The sequence below is a fragment of the Nycticebus coucang genome, chromosome 5 (genome assembly GCF_027406575.1).
Source record: "Nycticebus coucang isolate mNycCou1 chromosome 5, mNycCou1.pri, whole genome shotgun sequence".
NCBI classification, from domain to species: Eukaryota; Metazoa; Chordata; class Mammalia; order Primates; family Lorisidae; genus Nycticebus; species Nycticebus coucang.
Window position 1 is genome coordinate 58,822,534 of NC_069784.1, and position 21,472 is coordinate 58,844,005.

Below are 21,472 nucleotides of genomic sequence, written 5' to 3' on the forward strand. Positions count from 1 at the left end.
GTTTTGAGAGGGTTCCTTCCTCATTGTGGGCCCATTTTTCCCAGCCTTTGAAATAAGGTGGGCATTTGTTTGTTTGTTTTTTGAGACAGAGCCTCAAGCTGTCACCCTGGGTAGAGTGCTATGGCATCACAGCTCACAGCAACCTCCAACTCCTGGGCTCAAGTGATTCTCCTGCCTCTGCCTCCCAAGTAGCTGGGACTACAGGCACCGGCCACAATGCCTGGCTATTTTTTGGTTGCAGCCGTCATTGTTATTTTGGTGGGCCCAGGCTGGATTCGAACCCACCAGCTCAAGTGTATGTGGCTGGCACCCTGGCCACTTGAGCCACAGGCGCTGAGCCAAGGTGGGCATTTCTAATCTCTGTCTGTCCCCATGTTGTCAGAACAAAAATGAATCTCTTTCACAGGGTTTTTTTGTTTGTTTTTGTTTATTGTTTTTGAGATACTCTCACTCTGTCACCCTGGGTAGAGTGCTGTAGTATCATAGTTCACAGCAACCTCAAACTCTTGGGCTCAAGTGATTCCAAGTAGCTGGTACTATAGGCGCCCATGATCATGCTTGGTTAATTTTAACATTTTTAATAGAAATGGGTCTCACTTTTTCTCAGAAACTCCTGAGCTCACGCAATCCATGTGCCCCTCAGATTGTTTGGGTTACATGTGTGAGCCACCGCACCAGGCCTACTTTCTCTTTATTTTTTTATTTTTTGAGACAGAGTCTCTCTTTGTCACCCTCAGTAGAGTATGATGGTGTCATAACTCATAGCAACCTCAAACTCTTGGGCTCAAGTGATTCTCTCGCCTCAGCCTCCCAAGTAGCTGGGACCACAGGTGCTTGCCACAATGCCTGGTTATTTTTAGAGACGATCTCGCTCTTGCTCAGTCTGGTCTTGAACTCCTGAGCTCAGGCAATCCACCTGCCTCAGCCTCCCACAGTGCTGGGATTACAGGTGTGAGCCTCTGTGTCCGGCCTTCTACTTCTCTTAATGCTATTTTGGAGACTGGATATCTTTCAGTTCAACAGCAAACATTTAAACCTTATGCTGGGAATAAAAGGTGAAAGAGCAGGCGTGCTGGCTCACGATATAATCCCAACACTCTGGGAGGGTGAGGTGGGTGGATTGCCTAAATTTACTGGTTCCAGACCATCCTGAGCTAAGAGTGAAATCTCATCTCTAAAAAATGGCGTGGGGCAGTGGGTGGGCCGCTGGCCCCATATACTGAGAGTGGTAGGTTCAAACTTGGCCCCGGCCAACTAAAAAAGCAATGACAACTACAACAACAACAAAAGCTGGGTGTTGTGGTGGGCGCCTGTAGTCCCAGCTACTTGGGAGGCTGAGGCAAGAGAATCGCTTAAGCCCAAGAGTTGGAGGTTGCTGTGAGCTGTGATGCCACACTCTACTGATGGCAACAAAGTGAGACTCTGTCAAAAAAAAAAAAAAAAAAAGTGAAGGACACTATAGAGACCTTCACAGAGAGAATGGGGACTAAGAAGAAAATAGTTAAAATAGGAAAGCACAGGGTGTTCTAGGAGATGTGTTGAAAATTTATTGAATGGATTAAACAAAAATGTTGATTGAGAATAATTCCACAGTTACACACAAGATGAAAATGAAAGGTATAAATGCAATCCTGTAAGAATGGCACAAATATAGGAAAATACAGAGAAAACTGGATGAAGCTGGTAGAACCTACCTTTCTCCATGCTGAAATCAGAATGGACATGAAAGATTTTACTTGCTGGAATGTCTAGTAAAGTGTTACTGAATTGTACATGGCACAGCATGAGGGTCTCTGGAAGAAGTTCTTTTTTAATGGCTGAGGCCTGGTTTGAGGTACAGAATCCTAATAAGTAGAGAAGAGGAAGGAAATTTGTCACTAATAAGAATTGTAAAAGGAAAGCATATGGAGGCGGTTTGGTATCATAAAACAACATAAGCAAGAAAGAGGGTCAGTTCTAGCTTGTCTGCCCTGGCTCTGCTGCAATCAAAGTGAAAGAGGAATATAGTTTGTGAATGACTACCATGGGGCTTCCATCATGATACCCTTTTTCAAAGAATTTTGAAATTCATTAGGGGGAATAAAATTATAGAGAAACTGGACCAGCTATTTAAAACAAAGCACTACAGTTAGGAGGTAGATTTTCAGACTCAGAATGTTTATTTGGGGGCAGGAGAAAAGAGCAGGTTTCACTGTCACTCAGGCTAGAGTGCAGTGGCCCGATCATAACTCCCTGCAGCCTCAAACTTAAGCGATCCTCCTGCCTCAGCCTCCTGAGCAGCTGGGGCTATAGGCATGAACCACCATGCACAGCCAAGGAAGCACCTTGTTATTTTATTTTATTTTTTTGTAGAGACAGAGTCTCACTTTATCGCCCTCGGTAGAGTGCCATGGCATCACACAGCTCACAGCAACCTCCAACTCCTGGGCTGAAGCAATTCTCTTGCCTCAGCCTCCTGAGCAGCTGGGACTACAGGCACCCGCCACAACACCCAGCTATTTTTTGGTTTGCAGTTCAGCCGGGGCCGGGTTTGAACCCACTACCCTCGGTATATGGGGCCGGCGCCTTACCGACTGAGCCACAGGCGCCGCCCGGAAGCACCTTGTTATAAGTACAGTATGATTCAAGCCAAAAAACCCTAGAACTTGATCACAAGTGGTGCCTTAAGAGGAGCTACATTGCCAACAAGAAGTGAACTGATGCTATTGTTGGATCCGCTACAATAAGTTCCATTCTTGATTGAATAGGGACTGGTATTCTGTTAACAAGATTTGCCCCAGTATAATTTCTTTGGCTTCTTACCCATTTAAAGTTTGAAGGATTTGCCCCTGTATAATTTCTTAGTGGTTTCAGTTTATTGAAGCTCTTTCTCAATTGCCTGCAGTCTAGTGACCATTCACATCTTTTGGAAACTATAAGCAGTATCAAAGGGACTACTGATGAATGAGGTTTATCAATAAAACAAGATATGGTTTGAGAAATATTGTGAAATAAAATTGTAATCCATTTTTAAAATTGGACAATATGGGTTGTCTGATTTATAAAGAAACATTTGGTACTTTTTCTTTGTACAATAACCTTAAAACTTTTAAAGATCAATATTCATATCTGTGCATACTTAAATTGTATTTCTATTTTTTTTTCCTCAGTCTGGCTGGGGCGGGGATTGAACCCATGTAAACATGAAAGAGGTAAAGTTTCCATCTTTCTTTAAGGCTGCATAATATTCCATGGTATACATGTACCACAATTTGCTAGTCCATTTTTGGGTCGATGGGCTCTTGGGCTTCCTCCATGACTTAGCAATTATGCATTGGGCTGCAATAAACATTCTGGTACAGATGTCTTCGTTATATTGTGATTTTTGGTCTTCTGGGTATAAACCTAGTAAAGGAATTATAGGATCGAATGGCAAGTCTATTTTTAGGTCTCTAAGTATTCTCCAAACATCCTTCCAGAAGGAACGTATTAGTGTGCAATCCCACCAGCAGTGTAGAAGTATGCCCTTTTCTCCACATCCACGCCAACATCTCTGGTATAGGATTTTGTTATGTGGGCTACTCTTACTGGGGTTAGGTGATATCTCAAAGTAGTTTGATTTGCATTTCTCTGATGAATAAGGATGATGAGCTTTTTTTCATGTGTTTGTAGCTCGTGCATCTGTCTTTAGAGAAGTTTCTCTTCAAGTCACTTGCCCACCCTGAGATGGGGTTACGTGTTCTTTTCTTGCTAATACGTTTGAGTTCTCTGTGGGTTCTGGTTATCAGACCTTTATCGGAGGTATAACCTGCAAATATTTTCTCCCTTTCTGAGGGCTGTCTGCTTGCTTTACTTACTATGTTCTTGGCTGTGCAGAAGCTTTTAGTTTGATCAGGTCCCTGTAGTGTATTTTTGATACTGCTTCAATTGCCTGGGGAGTCCTCCTCATAAAATATTCACCCAGGCCAATTCCTTCAAGAGTTTTCCCTGGACTTTCTTCAAGTATTTTTATAGTTTCATGTCTTAAGTTTAAATCTTCTATCCAGTGAGAGTCTATCTTAGTTAATGGTGAAAGGTGTGGGTCCAGTTTCAATCTTCTACAAGTTGCCAGCCAGTTTACCCAGCACCTTTTGTTAAATAGGGAATCTTTTCCCCACTGAATGTTTTTTTTTTTTTTTTTGTAGAGACAGAGTTTTACTTTATTGCCCTCGGTAGAGTGCTGTGGCGTCACACAGCTCACAGCAACCTCCAACTCCTGGGCTTAGGCGATTCTCCTGCCTCAGCCTCCTGAGTAGCTGGGACTACAGGCGCCTGCCACAACGCCCGGCTATTTTTTTGTTGCAGTTTGGCCGGGGCTGGGTTTGAACCCACCACCCTTGGTATTTGGGGCCGGCGCCCTGCTCACTGAGCCACAGGCGCTGCCCCCACTGAATGTTTTTAGTTGGCTTGTCAAAGATCAAATAACGGTAAGTAACTGGATTCATCTCTTGGTTCTCTATTCTGTTCCAGACATCTACTTCTCTGCTTTTGTGCCAGTATCATGCTGTTTTGATCACTATGGATTTATAGTACAGTCTCAGGTCTGGTAGCGTGATTCCTCCTGATTTGTTTTTATTGCTGAGTAATGTTTTGGCTATTCGAGGTTTTTTCTGATTCCATATAAAACAAAGTATTAGTTTTTCAAGATCTTTAAAATATGACAATGGAGCTTTAATAGGAATTGCATTAAAATTATGTATTGCTTTGGGTAGTATAGACATTTTAACAATGTTGATTCTTTCCAGCCATGAGCATGGTATGTTTTTCCATTTGTTAACATCTTCAGCTATTTCTTTTCTTAAAGTTTCATAGTTCTCTTTGTAGATATCTTTCACGTCCTTTGTTAGGTATACTCCCAAATATTTCATCTTCTTTGGCACTACTGTGAAAGGAATAGAGTCCTTAACTGTTTTTTCAGCTTGGTTATTGTTGGTATATATAAAGGCTATAGACTTATGGGTGTTGATTTTGTAGCCTGAGACATTGCTGTATTCCTTGATCACTTCTAAAAGTTTTGTAGTAGAATCCCTAGTGTTTTCCAGATATACGATCATATCATCTGCAAAAAGTGAAAGTTTGATCTCTTCTGACCCTATGTGGATACCCTTGATCACCTTTTCTTCCCTAATTGCAATGGCTAAAACTTCCATTACAATGTTAAAGAGCAATGGAGATAATGGGCAACCTTGCCTGGTTCCTGATCTAAGTAGAAATGATTTCAATTTAACTCCATTCAATACGATATTGGCTGTGGGTTTGCTGTAGATGGACTCTATTAGTTTAAGAAATGTTCCTTCCATACCAATTTTCTTAAGTGTTCTGATCATGAAGAGATGCTGGATATTATCAAAAGCTCTTTCTGCATCAATTGAAAGAATCATGTAGTCCTTATTTTTTAGTTTGTTTATGTGCTGAATTACATTTGTAGATTTACGTATATTGAACCAGCCTTGAGACCCTGGGATAAATCCACTTAGTCATGGTGTATAATTTTTTTGATGTGTTGTTGGATTCTGCTTGTTAGGATCTCATTGAGTATTTTAGCATCAAGATTAATTAGTGATATTGGTCTATAATTTTCTTGTTGGGTCTTTCCCTGGTTTAGGGATCAAGGTGATGTTTGCTTTGTAGAATGTGTTGGGTAATATTCCTTCTTTTCTATAGTTTGGAAGAGGTTTAGTAGTATAGGTGCTAGTTCTTCTTTAATGGTTTGGTAGAATTCTGACATAAATCCATCTGGTGCTGGACTTTTCTTTTTAGGGAGATTTTGTATAGTTGATGCTATTTAAGGACTTGATATAGGCCTGTTCAACATTTCCACTTCATTCTGGCTAAGTCTTGGTAGGTGGCATACTTCCAGGTATTGGTCAATTTCTTTCATATTTTCGTATTTCTGAGAGTAGAGTTTCTTGTAGTATTCGTTAAAGATTTTTTTTTTTTTTTTTTGTGGTTTTTGGCCGGGGCTGGGTTTGAACCCAGCATATGGGACCCGTGCCCTACTCCTTGAGCCACAGGTGCCACCCTCGTTAAGGATTTTTTGAATTTCTGAGGGGTCTGTTGTTATTTCATCGTTACCATTTCTGATTGATGAAATTAGAGATTTTACTTTTTTTTTCCAGGTTAGGTTGGCCAAAGGTTTATCTATTTTTTTTTGTTGTTGTTGCAGTTTGGCCGGGGCTGGGTTTGAACCCGCCACCCTCGGCATATGGGGCCGGCGCCCTACTCACTGAGCCACAGGCACCACCCCAAGGTTTATCTATTTTATTGATGTTTTCAAAAAACCAACTTTTGGATTTATTGATCTGTTGTATAATTCTTTTGTTTTCAATTTCATTTAGTTCTGCTCTGATTTTGGTTATTTCTTTTCTTCTGCTGGGTTTGGGGTTGGAGTGCTCTTCCTTCTCCAGTTGCTTGAGATGTCCCATTAAGTTACTAACTTCCTCTCTTTCCGTTTTCCTGAGGAAGGCTTGCAGTGCTATAAATTTTCCTCTTAGAACTGCCTTTGCAGTATCCCAGAGGTTCTGGTAATTTGCGTCTTGATTGTCGTTTTGATCCAAAAATTTGGTGATTTCTATCTTAATCTCATCTATAACCCATCTATCCTTCAGCATAAGGTTGTTTAGCTTCCATGTTTTTGTATGGGTATGCAGGTTCCTGTTGTTATAGAGTTCAACTTTTATTCCATGATGGTCTGAGAAGATGCAAGGAATAATTTCTATTTTTTAAAATTTGCTGAGGTAAGATTTGTGGCCTAGGATGTGGTCGATTTTGGAGTATGTTCCGTGGGCTGATGAGAAGAATGTGTATTCAGTTTTGTTGGGATGAAATGTTCTGTAGATGTCTGTTGAGTCCAGATGTTGAATGGTTGAGTTTAAATCTAAAATTTCTTTGCTTAGCTTCTTTTTGGAGGATCTATCCAACATTGCTAAAGGGGTGTTAAAATCTCCAACTACTATGGAACTGGAGGAAATTGAGTTGCTCATGTCTGTTAGAATTTCTCTTATAAATTGAGGTGCGTTCTGGTTGGGTGCATAAATATTAATAATTGAGATCTCATCATATTGAATATTATCTTTAACAAATATGAAGTGTCCATCCTTATCCTTCCTTATTCTGGTTGGTTTAAAGCCTATTGCGTCTGCGAACAGGATTGCAACACCTGCTTTTTTCTGCTTTCCATTTGCCTGGAATATAGATGACCATCCCTTCACCTTGAGTCTATTTGTCTTTTAATGTAAGATGCAATTCTTGTATGCAGCAGATATCTGGCTTGAGTTTTTGTATCCAGTCAGCCAACCTGTGCCTCTTTAGAGGACAGTTTAAACCATTCACATTAATTGAGAGTATTGATAAGCCTTTCGAGAGTCTGGTGGACATTTTTAATCCTTTTGCAACTGTGGAAGTTGGAATTTGATCAAAATTTTCTGGGTGGGTTTACTTTTGTGGTGGAGTATTATGCTGGTCTTTATGGAGGATAGGTCTGAGAATATCCTGGAGAGTTGGTTTAGTTATGGCACATTTCTTCAACATGTGAATGTCATTGAAGTATTTAATTTCTCCATCATAAATGAAACTCAGTTTGGCTGGGCACAGGATCCTGGGTTGAAAGTTGGCGCCTGTGGCTCAGTGAGTAGGGCACCGGCCCCATATGCTGAGGGTGGCCAGTTCAAACCCAGCCCCAGCCAAACTGCAACAACAAAACAAAACAAAAGAAAAAAAAAAAGAAAGTTATTTTGTTTTAGGAGATTAAAAGTTGATGACCATCCTCTTCTAGCTTGAAAGGTTTCAGTAGAGAGATCTGCAGTTATTCTAATATTCTTCCCCTTGTAGGTAATGGTTTTCTTTCGTCTGGCAGCTTTCAGAATTTTCTCCTTCACATTAACTTTAGTGAAATTGATTATGATGTGTCTGGGGGATGTCTTATTTGGGTTGAGTCGTGCTGGAGTTCTGAAACTGTCTGCTATCTGAATTTCAGAATCTCTTGGCATGTCTGGAAAGTTCTCCTTCATAATCTCATGGTGAAGAGACTCTGTGCCTTGTGAAGCCATTTCGTTGCTTTTGGGGATCCCTATAAGATGAGTATTGGTTTTCTTCGAATTATCCCAGAGCTCTCTGAGAGGGTGATCCATTTTTGCCCTCCATTTCTCTCCCTCTTTGAGAATTTGGGAGCGTTTGAAAGCTTTGTCTTCAATGTCAGAAATCCTTTCTTCTGCTTGCTCCATTCTGTTACTGAGGGACTGTACTGTGTTTCTCAGATCTTTGAGGGCTGCAACTTCTTGTCTCAATGTGTCAAAATCTTTGGTCATTTGGTCTTCGAATTTGTTGAATTCTTGAGATATCTTTTGGGTTACTGTTTGGAATTCTAATTTGATTTTATTTGCTCTCCAGATTCTGAATTCGATTTCTGACATTTCAGCTATTTGTTTGTGCATGGGATTTTGTGTGCTGTGTCTGCCCCATTGATCCTTGGGGGAGTTGATCTACTCTGATTATTCATATTGCCAGAGTTTTTCTGTTGATTTCACCTCATGATTGTTTTTCACTGTTGCCTCTGGCCGTCCTCAGAGTTGGGGAGGTGTCTCTCCAAGATTAGACCCCAGTGGGATCACTCTATTGCTGCTGGGTCTTTGTAGGGAGTGAACCTGTGTAGTTCCTCTGGGGCTGCTCCAGCTAGGGAGTTCTGGTTATGGAAGCAGCTCTGGTTTGTGACACACCCGGATCCAGCAACAGGGCAGGTGGTGGTGTGCACGGTTCTGGAGTGCCTGGCACCCAGTGACTTTGGCACAGAGAGCCCAAGGCTCCAGCCGTCTCTGGCCAGGAGAAGGGCTCTGCGCAGAGGCAGGGAGGGCTCCAGAGGGCACACGGCTACCAGTATCCCTGGCCAGATGAGCGGGCCAGTGTGGAGGCAGGGAGGATCCAGGAGGGAGGACGCGGGGTTGCGCAGCTCCCACAGTTTTTGGTCAGGGCATGCGGAAGCCCAGCAGGGGCAGGTTGCAGGTTGGGGTTCATGGCACAGCTCTTATGGAGGTCTGGGCAGCGCCAAGCCTAGGAGTTTGAGGTTTCTATGAGCTGTGACACCATGGCACTCTACCCAGGGCAACAGCCTGAGGCTCCAGTTTGCCAAAACCGGTCTCACTCTGCCCCTAAGGGTTAAAGCTGTAAGGCAGCTCAGCCCCCACCTTTAGGCTACTCAGTCACTAGGTTACTAGCTCCCACCCGATCCTTGCTCTGGGTCCCTGATGGCGGAGCTTGCCGGGGCAGTTCTCTCACAATGGCTCCCTGCAGCCTAGCTCAGCAGCTCAGTCTGGGGCCCTAAACAATGCCTAAAGTTTTCTGCACTCCTGCTCAAGCTCTCCCCAAGGCAGTTCAACTGAGTGCCAAGTCCAAAAACACCGAAACAGTTCATAGGTAAGGCCTTTCCGGTTTGCAGTCTCCCTGCTGCTTGTACTTACGGTTGCCGGCGGGATTAGGTCAATCAAACACATGTAACCACTTGCCAGTTTTCCACTGTTTTTGTCCTCCTCTTTGGGTCCAGAAGTCCCTTGCTGACTCCCTGTATCTTCAAAGGGATGATTATAGGCAGATCCCACCAGCTAGAGATGCCTGGAGTCTTATCTCCCCAGACTCACTGTGCCCAGTTGCAGGGAAGCTGTTACTTGCTCCACCCCCTCCTAGAGCCGCCATCTTGCTCCACCCCCTCCTAGATTGTATTTCTAATAAAATTAAATGGCTAGTGTGAAAAATATATTAAGTACTTAAAAATTGATCAACAAGGGCAGGTGTGATGGCTCACATCTGTAAGTTTTTGCTCTATAGTTGCATATAATCTTAATCTTTTCTGAAACAAAAAGATTGACAACATCACTCAGACATATAAAGAGATTTCCAAGGCCTGGCGCAGTAGCTCATGCCTGTAATCCCAGTGCTTGGGAGGCCGAGGCAGGTGGATTGCCTGAGCTCACAAATTTGAAACCAGCCTGAGCAAGAGCGAGACCTTGCTTCTAAAAACGTAGCGGGGGTGTTGTGGCAGGCACCTGTAACCCCAGCTGCTTGGGAGGCTGAAACAAGAGGATTCCTTGAACCTGAGAGTTTGAGGTTGCTGTGAGCTAAGATGCCACGGCACTCTACCAAGGTAGACAAAGTGAGACTTTGTCTCAAAAAAAAAAAAAAAAAGATTCCTGACCTTTAAGATTGATACTGCTTCTGCCAGTTGTGATAAAGAGCTTGAATACAGTTGAATTGGGTGTATTGGTGAGGTAAGTCTTGAGGTCATAACTGAGCATTAATCTTGATGATGCATTGACCACTACCTGTCAGCAAAACAAAAGAAAATGTATACTTCTGTTCTTAGAGAATCTAGTTCCCTTCCTCTCCACCCCTCATAACTTACTATATTTAATCAAAAGCATCTGTTCCATACAAGTACCAATTGCCCTTGTTTTTTTTTTTGAGACTGAGTTTCACTATGTTGCCCTTAGTAGAGTGCTGTGGCATCACAGCTCACATCAACCTCAAACTCTTGGGCTTAAGTGATTCTCTTGCTTCAGCCTCCCAAGTAGCTGGGATTACAGGCACCTGCCACAACGCTCGGCTATTTTGTCATTGTAGTTGGCCTGGGCTGCATTTGAACTGGCTAACTCTGGTGTATGTGGCTGGCATCCTAGCTGCTGAGCTATAGGCACAGAGTCTATATTGTAGGTATTCTTATACCTGTTAAAATTCCTCTTATGAGGCTCAGCGCCTGTGGCTCAAGCCGCTAAGGCGCCAGCCACATACATCTGAGCTGGCGGGTTTGAATCCAGCCCAGGCCTGCCAAACAACAATGAGGCTGCAACCAAAAAAAAAAAAAAAAAAAAAAATAGCCGGAGTTGTGGCGGGCCCCTGTGGTCCCAGCTACTTGGGAGGTGGAAGCAGGAGACTCGCTTGAACCCAGGAGTTGGAGGTTGCTGTGAGCTGTGATGCCATAGCTCTCTACCCAGGGTGACAGCTGGAGGCTCTGTCTCAAAAAAAAAAAAAATTCCTCTTAGGCCTGATGTGGTGTCTCATGCCTGTAATCCTAGCACTCTGACCTTAATTTATCTGTTTGTCTTTGTATATCCACATTTTCTCTCTACTTTATAACTTTATGTTGAAGCACCTTGATTTATTCTTTGCTCTTTAAAAAACGTATACTTCTGCTTGCCTTTGCACTTCTATACCTTTAGTGTAAAATGCCCTCTCCCTTTTTTCTGCCAGGCAGATTCCTAATTTTCAAGAATTAATTAAGTGTCATCTCTGGAGTGGATAAAGAAAATGAGGTTATGGTTCGGCACAGTGATTATGGCACCAGCCACATGCACTAAGGCTGATGGGTTTGAGCCTGGCGAGGCCAGCTGAACAACAATGACAACTGCAGCAGAGGAATGGCTGGGTGTTGTGGCAGGTGCCTGTGGTCCCAGCTGCTTGGGAGGCTGAAGCAGGAGAATTGCTTGGGTCCAGGAGTTTGAGATTGCTGTGAGCTGTGACACCATAGCACTCTACCAAGGGTGAAAAAATGAAACTTTGTCTCAAAAAAAAAAAAGGTAGGGAGAGGAGGAAATAGAAAAGGCTTCATAGAGTCAACTCCTTCACTTGCTCACCTACTCAAGGGTATCACTGCAGAAATTCTCCCTACTCCTCCTACTCCTCTCTACTCCTACATCAAATTTCTTTTTCTACTGAATCACTCCCAATACATTATTTCTCTCATCTTAAAAAAAAAACAAACCCAAACACTTAACCCCAGCTCCTTGAGGAGCTATATATATTCACTTCCTCCAAGTCTTCTCCAGTTTTCCAATCATTTACTCCAGTCTCTCCACTGAAGTTACTATCAATCCAGTCTCTGTATTGCAAAAACCATTAATCATTTCTCAGTTTTCAGCTTACTTAACCTAAATGATTGATCACTCCCTGCCTCCTTAAAATACTTCCTTATGGTGGCACCTGTAGCTCAAGTGGCTAAAGGGCCAGCCATATACACTAGAGCTGGCAGGTTCAAATCCAGCCTGGGCCTGCCAAACAATGACAACTACCCCCAAAAAATAGCCGGGCATTGTGGCAGGCGCCTGTGGTCCCAGCTACTTGGGAGGCTGAGGCAAAAGAATTGCTTAAGCCCAGGAGTTGGAGGTTGCTGTGAGTTGTGATGCCACTGCACTCTACCTAGGGTGACAGCTTGAGGCTTTGTCTCAAAAACAAAAAAAACAAAAAAACAAAAAAAAAACACCAACTTTTTTTGGACGGTGTCTGTGGCTCAAAGGAGTAGGGCATTGGGTTCATATGCCGGAGGTGGCAGTTTCAAACCCAGCCCTGGCCAAAAACTGCAAAAAAAAAAAAAATTAAATTAGCTTCTAGGCCACCAGCATCTCTCAGTTTTCCTCCTACCTAACCAGTTTCTTTTTTTTTTTTTTTTGGAGTCAGAGTTTCACTTTATTGCCCTCAGTAGAGTACTGGGGCCTCACACAGCTCACAGCAACCTCCAACTCCTGGGCTTAGGCGATTCTCTTGCCTCAGCCTCCTGAGTAGCTGGGACCACAGGTGCCCGACACAATGCCCGGCTGTTTTTTTATTGTTGTTGCAGTTTGGCCGGGGCCAGGTTTAAACCCGCTACCCTTGGTATATGGGGCTGACGCCCTACTCACTGAGCCACAGGCGCCGCCCCACCAGTTGTTTCTTATAAGTCTTTTTTTCTTTTTTATTTTTTTCGAGACAGAGCCTCAAGCTGTCACCCTGGGTAGAGTGCCATGGCGTCCTAGCTCACAGCAACCTCCAAATCCTGGGCTCAAAGTGATTCTCCTGCCTCTGCCTCCCAGGTAGCTGGGACAGACACCTGGCTCTTTTTTTGTTGTAGCTGTCATTGTTCTTTGGTGGGCCCGGACTGGATTCAAACCTGCCACTTAGGTGTGTGTGGCTGGCGCCTTAGCTGCTTGAGCCATAGGCGCCGAGCCTCTTATAAATCTTTCTTATTGGTTCTTCTCTCAGAGCTGTTAATGTTGGAGTGCTCCCAAAGCTTAGTACTTTTTTTTTTTTTTTTGGTAGAGACAGAGTCTCACTTTACTGCCCTTGGTAGAGTGCCGTGGCAACGCAGCTCACAGCAACCTCCAACTCCCGGGCTTAGGCAATTCTCTTGCCTCAGCCTCCTGAGTAGCTGGGACTACCAGGTGCCCGCCACAATGCCCAGTTATTTTTTTGTTGCAGTTTGGCCAGGGCCAGGTTTAAACCTGCTTACCCTCCGTATATGGGGCCGGCGCCCTACCCACTGAGCCACAGGTGCCGCCCTACATTCTTCTTTTTTTAGACATACTTTTACTCTGTTGCCCTGGGTAGAGTGTGGTGTTGTCATCATCGCTCACAGCAACCTCAAACTCTGGTACACATATGTTTACCTCTCGATATGTTTTCACTACTCCTGGGATGTCATAAAAAATTGTTGCAGTTCCTGGACTCCTAGCCACTCCTACTCCAGTGATAGTATCTGTCTGTAGAACATGGTTAGCGGAAATCATCCACATCCCAGGTTCACCTAGGAAGAGACAAGAGACAGCAGTTGGCTACAACATTTGATATAAATCACCATAACCTTATTTAGACCTCACATTAGACTTTTCATGCAGATATGTCTTTCCAGGGACACCCAGTTTTATGACTGTCAGGTTCCCCTCTACATATCATGCCAGCAAAATAAAACGAGATCTCCTGCGCGGCACCTGTAGCTCAGTGAGTAGAGTACCAGCCCCATATACCAAGGGTGGCGGGTTCGAACCTGGCCCCAGCCGAACTGCAGCAAAAAAATAGCCGGGTGTTGTGGGTGGGCACCTGTAGTCCCAGCTACTTGGGAGGCTGAGGCAAGAGAATCTCCTAAGCCCAAGAGCTGGAGTTTGCTGTGAGCTGTGATGCCACAACACTCTACTGAGGGCAAGAAAGTGAGACTCTGTCTCTAAAAAATAAATACATACATAAATAAATAAAAAATACAACAAGATCTCCTGATCTTCAGAATTGTAAGAAGAGCTACTTAGTAGTGAAACCATCCTTTACGAAATTAATAAAGGAGTGCAAGGCGAGAACTGTGGTACAGGCCTAAACTTTGTAAAGGCATAGACACAGCTAAAAATGATAATAACCAGTCTCTATCCTCTAATTTTCTTTCCTATAATTGTTCCTCGGGAGTCACATAACTGATGAATCATAAGGATTCATAAGAATCATAAGGATTCTTAACTTTCTCCATAGATAACATCACCTTTTCAAATCCTAAGGGTAGTTTTTCAGATATATTCCAGGCTTTGCATTCCTGTGGATTGGTTGACCCACATAGAGCAGCGGCCAATACCAAAAAACTGGCTCAATTGGTATCATGACCCCACCCAGAAACTGACTCAACATGAGGGGATGATTTCTTTTTTTTTTTTTTTTTTTTGGCCGGGGCTGGGTTTGAACCCGCCACCTCCGGGATATGGGACCGGCTCCCTACCCCTTGAGCCACAGGCACCGCCCAAAACTGGTTGACTTTTTTTTTTTTTTTTGTAGAGACCGAGTCTCACTTTACTGCCCTCGGTAGAGTGCTGTGGCGTCACAAGGCTCACAGCAACCTCCAGCTCTTGGGCTTATGTGATTCTCTTGCCTCAGCCTCCCGAGCAGCTGGGACTACAGGCGCCCTCCACAACGCCCGGCTATTTTTTTTTTGTTGCAGTTCGGCCGGGGCTGGGTTTGAACCCACCACCCTCGGTATATGGGGCCGGCACCCTACTCACGAGGGGATGATTTCTACACTCATAATTTTTCCCTGAACCCAGCCAAATGGCAGACCCAGTTGCCTAATCCTTTACCTACCAAACTATCTTTTTTTTTTTTTAGAGACAGAGTCTCACTTTGGTAGAGTGCTGTGTCGCCACAGCTCACAGCAACTTCCAGCTCTTGGGCTTAGATGATTCTCTTGCCTCAGCCTCCCAGGTCGCTGGGACTACAGGTGCCTGCTACAACACCTGGCTATTTTTGTTGTTGTTGCAGTTTGGCCACGGCTGGGTCCGAACCTGCCACCCTTGGTACATGGGCTGGTGCCCTACTCTCTGAGCCACAGGTTCACCCCCACCCCCATTTTTTAGAGGCAGAGTCTCATTCTGTCAGCCTCAGTAGAGTGCTGTGGCGTCACAGTTCATAGCAACCTCCAGCTCTTGGGCTTAGGCGATTCTCTTGCCTCAGCCTTCTGAGTAGCTGGGACTATAGGCACCCGCCACAATGCCCAGCTATTTTTTGTTTGCAGTTTGGCTGGGGCCGGATTCGAACCCATCACCCTTGGTATATGGGGCCAGCACCCTACTCACTGAGCCACAGGTGCCGCCTCTACCAAACTATCCTTAAAAACTTTTTCTCTGGCTCGGCACCCGTTAGTTCAGTGCTTACGGTGCCAGCCACATACACCAAGGCTGGCAGGTTGAACCCACAACAACAATAACAACTGAAACAAAAAATAGCCAGGCATTGTGGTGGGCTTCTGTAGTCTCAGCTACGTGGAAGGTTGAGGCAAGAGAATCGCTTAAGCCCAAGGGTTGGAGGTTGCTGTAAGCTGTGATGACACCACACTCTACCAAGGGCAACATAAAGAGACTCTGTCTCAAAAAAAAAAATAATAATAATAAAATAAAATAAAATAAAACCTTTCTCCCAAATTCTTGGGGAGATGGATTTGAGAAATTCCTCCTATCTCTTTGCATGGCATCTGTGATATTAAACTCTCTGTTCAAACCCTGCTGTCTCAGTTATTGGCTTCCTCTTGAACAGTGGGAACCTGGTTGAGCTTTGACAGTAGACAAATGTAACTTCTGTTTTTTTTTTTTGTAGAGACAAAGTCTCACTGTACTGCCCTTGGGTAGAGTGCCGTGGCGTCACACGGCTCACAGCAACCTCTAACTCTTGGGCTTACACGATTCTCTTGCCTCAGCCTCCCGAGCAGCTGGGACTACAGGCGCCCGCCACAACGCCCGGCTATTTTTTTGTTGCAGTTTGGCCGGGGCCGGACTTGAACCCGCCACCCTCGGCATATGGGGCCGGCGCCGTACTCACTGAGCCACAGGCGCCGCCTGTAACTTCTGTTTTTACATGCAAGGATACCTGTCTGAATAAACTCTGTTTAGACCCTGCTAAGGACAAATCTGCATTGAGGTACTGATTGATGCCAGTAGTAAGACTGCAAGACAGTGGGGCGGCGCCTGTGGCTCAGTAAGTAGGGCGCCGGCCCCATATGCCGAGGGTGGCGGGTTCAAACCCAGGCCAAACTGCAACAAAAAAATAGCCAGGCGTTGTGCGGGCGCCTGTAGTCCCAGCTGCTCTGGAGGCTGAGACAAGAGAATCGCGTAAGCCCAAGAGTTAGAGGTTGCTGTGAGCCGTGTGACACCACAGCACTCTACCGAGGGTGGTACAGTGAGACTCTGTCTCTACAAAAAAAAAAAAAAAAAGGGCAGCGCCTTTGGCTCAGTGAGTAGGGCGCCGGCCCCATATGCCGAGGGTGGCGGGTTCAAACCCAGCCCCGGCCAAACTGCAACAAAAAAAATAGGGTGGCGCCTGTGGCTCAGTCGGTAAGGCGCCAGCCCCATATACCGAGGGTGGCGGGTTCAAACCCTGCCCCAGCCAAACTGCAACCAAAAAATAGCCGGGCGTTGTGGCGGGTGCCTGTAGTCCCAGCTACTCGGGAGGCTGAGGCAAGAGAATCGCTTAAGCCCAGGAGTTGGAGGTTGCTGTGAGCTGTGTGAGGCCACGGCACTCTACCGAGGGCCATAAAGTGAGACTCTGTCTCTACAAAAAAAAAAAAAAAAAATAGCCGGGTGTTGTGGCGGGCGCCTGTAGTCCCAGTTGCTTGGGAGGCTGAGGCAAGAGAATCGCGTAAGCCCAGGAGTTAGAGGTTGCTGTGAGCCATGTGACGCCACGGCACTCTACCGAGGGCGGTACAGTGAGACTCTGTCTCTACAAAAAAAAAAAAAAAAAAAAAGACTGCAAGACAGTGACAAGTGGCAGAAGAGTATTTGTTCTTTTTGGCTTAAATTTTTTTCTTCTGGCTCTGTGCCTGTAGCTCAAGCGGCTAAGGCACGAGCCATATACACCTGAGGTGGTGGGTTCGAATCCAGCCCGGGCCGCCAAACGACAGTGATGGCTGCAACTAAAAAATAGCCGGGCCTGGTGGCAGGTGCCTGTAGTCCCAGCTACTTGGGAGGTGGAGGCAGGAGAATCACTTGAGCCCAGGAGTTGGAGGTTGCTGTGAGCTGTGACGTCACGGTACTCTACCCAGGGTGACTGCTTGAGGCTCTATCTCAAAAAAAAAAAAAAAAATTCTTTCTTCTTCTTCTTTTTTTTTTTTTTTTTTTAATAATTTAACTATATTGGGCGGCGCCTGTGGCTCAGTCGGTAAGGCGCCGGCCCCATATACCGAGGGTGGCGGGTTCAAACCCGGCCCGGGCCAAACTGCAACCAAAAAATAGCTGGGCGTTGTGGCCGGCGCCTGTAGTCCCAGCTACTCGGGAGGCTGAGGCAAGAGAATCGCTTCAGCCCAAGAGTTGGAGGTTGCTGTGAGCTATGTGAGGCCACGGCACTCTACTGAGGGCCATGAAGTAAGACTCTGTCTCTACAAAAAAAAAAAAAAAAAAATTTAACTATATTAAATATTCCACCTAAAGGTGTCAGCATTCAACAGTCTCATGTCTCCTGGGAAAATCAATCATTCAGGAGGGTCTTTTTTTTTTTTTGAGACAGAGTCTCACTCTGTCACCCTGGGTAGAGTACCATGGTGTCTATCATAGCTCACAGCATCCTCAAACTCTTGGGCTGAAGCAATTCTCTTGTTTCAACCTCCCAAGTAGCTTGGACTATAAGCACTCACCCTAACACCCACCTAATTTTTCCATTTTTAATAGAGATGGGACTTGCTCTTGCTCAGGCTGGTCTCAAACTCGTGAGCTCAGACGATTCACCTGTATTGGTGAATCCAGAATGTTAGGATTACAGGCATGAGCCCCCACACCCAATCCGGTTTAAGTTTCAAAATAGCAGAGGAATGCCAAAGATTACGTTAGATTACTAACCTACAGGATTACTTATCCTGGCATATGGCCCTTTGCTTCCTCATACAAAGTAATATGAATGGGCCAGGTGCTGTGGCTCATGCCTGTAATCCTAGCACTCTGGGAGGCTGAAGCGAGTGGATTGCCTGAGATCACAGGTTCGAGACCAGCTTGAGCCAGAGTGAGACCTCATCTCTAAAAATAGCTGGGTGTTGTGGTGGGCACCTGTAGTCACAGCTACTTGGGAGGCTGAGGCATGAGAATCACTTGAACCCAAGAGTTTGAGGTTGCTGTGGTGCTGTGATCCCACAGCACTCTACCAAGGGTGACAAAGTGAGACTCTGTCTCAAAAACAACAACAAAAACAAATTAGTATGAATGGACCCCAAAATTCTAGAATGGGAGACAATCCTGGCAAAACTTGGCTCCTAAAGAGAGGGAAAAAGCCTCTGCTTCATGGACAAGAGATTTACAATGATGGGATTGTAACTCTCATCATCAACCTTAAAGCAGATTTAGATCACTGGTCTTGGATGACATGTTAGTTGTGGTGGCTTTCAAGTCAGCTGAGGGTTGGGCAGAATAGTGCTCCCTTTGTATCAAGTCTAAAATGTGTAGTTAATGTTAAAGTCAGGTCCAATAAGACATCACTCCACCCAGACATTTGTCTCCATAGTTCCCAGGAGAGGCTGCAAAGCCAGGCTTCTTTGGATGTGTGTACCCAGGGAGTGTACTGGGATATGCTACCTATAAGCCCACACAGACTAACCAAAGCTTGATTTTCTATGATTTTATTTAACTCATTAACACTTCTTAGATCAGAAATGCTTTGCTGATCAGAGTGTAGTGTTTCTTCATTTGTATAGTGGTTAGTAAAAAAAGAAAAAAAAAGTATATAGTGTAGGCCCTACAAGACCAAACCTTATTACAGTAACAGTATGTTAGGAGGTAGGCCTTCACATGTGTCTCACAAAATAATATACACACAATTGGTTTGTAGAACTAAAACCTTATTGCCTTTTCCTTCCTTTTATTTCTCATGCTTTACTATTCTTTTTCTTTAAAGACAGAGTCTCACTTTGTTGCTCTCAGTAGAGTGCTGTGGCGTCACAGGTCATAACAACCTCCAGCTCTTGGGCTTTGGTGATTCTCTTGCCTCGGCCTCCCGAGTAGCTGGGACTACAGGCACCCACCACAACACCTGGCTATGTTTTTGTTGCAGTTTGGCCGGGGCCAGGTTCAAACCTGCCACCCTCGGTCTATGGGGCTGACGCCCTACTCACTGAGCCACAGGTGCCACTTGCTTCACTTCAATTGAATTTAGCAATTACTTTCCTTTAAAAGCTGGGAATGGAGGAGAAGGTGCAGTACCTAGCCTGTCTACATACTATAAATAGAGCTCATAGGCACTTGACAAGTATTACTGGCTGTCCTCTATCTGGCTAGCTATTGAACAAAATGGGCATTAAATTGAGGAATTACCAGTTAACATGACAAATAATAAAACACTCAAAAGTATTTTCTTCTTCAGAGAGGCCCTCAGATTTTAGATAATCTAGGAAAAATTTCTCTAAGACATTAGTTGCTTTCTAGTCCTCACAACTGCTAGTAGTGAAGTTGAAAGGGGAAGAGATGCAGACCATGCTGGCTGACGAGGTGAGTGCTGAAGCAGATGACATCTCCAACGAAGGTTAGCTTGGTGTCTGGCTCAATGGCATGCTCTACAGCAACAGGGATATAATCTGCCATGCCTGGATGCCTCCGGTCCCATAGCCCCACAAGTGTTACCCCTCTGTTCACAGCCTGGGCCATGTAAGTATAGTTCCTATTCCCTGGTCCAATAAGCAGCAAGTCATCCCTGAAAGTAGACATGAAAGGCAGAAATCTCTAAATAGAGACAATAGTTAGGAAACAGTTCTTGAGTCAGAGCCTATCACAACATTTTACATTCAATAGCTCAAAAGTTCAGAAGGAATTCCACAACAGAGAGTTAAGTATGGGCCAAGGGTCTATCTACTACCTCCATATGTACAGTGCCAGGTATGGCTTTTTTTGTTTTTAATTCCCTGTGAAACTTTGATAATAATGCTCCAATTAGTTCCGTATAGGTCTTTCTGTGAACTACTAGGACTTGAGAGATTTAAAATATACTGAAATTTTTCTTCCTTGAAAACTATTTGGTATTTGTTTATTTATTTGAGACAGAGTTTCACTTTGTTGCCTCAGTAGAGTGCGGAGGCGTCATAGCTCACAGCAACCTCAAACTCTTTGGGCTCAAGCGATTCTCTTGCCTCAGCTTCCCAAATAGTTGGGACTACAGGCACCCGCCACAATGCCCAGCTATTTTTTGTTGCAGTTGTCTTTGTTGTTTAGCTGGCCTGGGCTGGGTTTGAACCTGCAAGCCTGGGTGTATGTGGTTGATGCTGTAAGCACTGTGCTATGGGTGCTGAGCCTGAGTCTGGTCTTTTTAAAAATCTTACTAAAAGAAATAAAGATTATATTCAAGTTCAGAACATCAGAGGAATTTACTGGAGCTTTTAAATAGCCTAATCTGCAATACTTCTACCACAATGCTAACACAATTCCTTGACTTCCATACCTGTTCAGAGCCAGATAAAGCTGGGTATTATGTGTATGGAATTTCTCTCCGATGCTATTATAAAACTGGACAATGAAGGTGAGAGACATGCCCAAGGGAAAGGCTGACAAGGTCCTTCCTTGGGCTGTGTATAGCTTGGGCTGGCTGCTCAATCGCAGGTATGTCACTGGTGCTACCTGGGGAGACAAAACCCACTGGTACAGAGAGAGACACACTGTAGAAGCACTGCGACCATATTCTGAAAATTAGAGTCGATGATAGAGTGGTGTTCCTCTTCTGAAAGAAACAGTTAGCTTTTCATTTGAGATGACTTAAATCAGAGTAAAAAGGAATATGACGAAGTCTTACTATGTCACCCTTAGTAGAGTGTCGTAGTGTCACAACTCACAGCAACCTCAAACTCTTGGGCTGAAGCGATTCTCTTGCCTCAGCATCCCAAGTAGCTGGGACTACAGGTGCTGGCCACAAGGAAATGGGTTTTTAACTATAAAATCTGTGGGGTGGGGGGCGATGCCTGGGGCTCAAGGAGTAGGGCAACGACCCCATATAACCGGAGGTGGTGGGTTCAAATCCGGCCCTGGCTGAAAACTGCAAAAAAAAAAAAAAAAGAAAGAAAAGAAAAGAAAGAAAAAAATGCTATGGGAATATGAAGAGAAGCTAGAGCTCTTTTTTTGTTTTTTTGAGACAGACTCCTACTTGTCGCCCTCAGTAGAGTGCTGTGGCATCATAGCTCACAGCAACCTCAAACTTTTGGTCTCAAGCGATTGATTCCCTTGCACCAGCCTTC

The 21,472-nt window shown here is 44.6% G+C and overlaps 1 protein-coding gene across 2 annotated transcripts in view; it reads right to left on the minus strand.

The window, feature by feature from the left end:
* Positions 1–21,472, minus strand: part of NUP210L (nucleoporin 210 like) — a 144,213-nt gene that overhangs the window by 12,834 nt on the left and 109,907 nt on the right. For both annotated transcript variants that reach the window (XM_053592512.1, XM_053592511.1), the window contains exons 30-34: positions 20,686–20,861; positions 19,727–19,944; positions 13,422–13,558; positions 10,202–10,328; positions 1,695–1,844 (exon numbers count right to left, since the gene is read on the minus strand). In XM_053592512.1, coding sequence (XP_053448487.1) covers positions 1,695–1,844; positions 10,202–10,328; positions 13,422–13,558; positions 19,727–19,944; positions 20,686–20,861 — 808 coding nt within the window. The remainder of the gene's footprint in view (positions 1–1,694; positions 1,845–10,201; positions 10,329–13,421; positions 13,559–19,726; positions 19,945–20,685; positions 20,862–21,472) is intronic.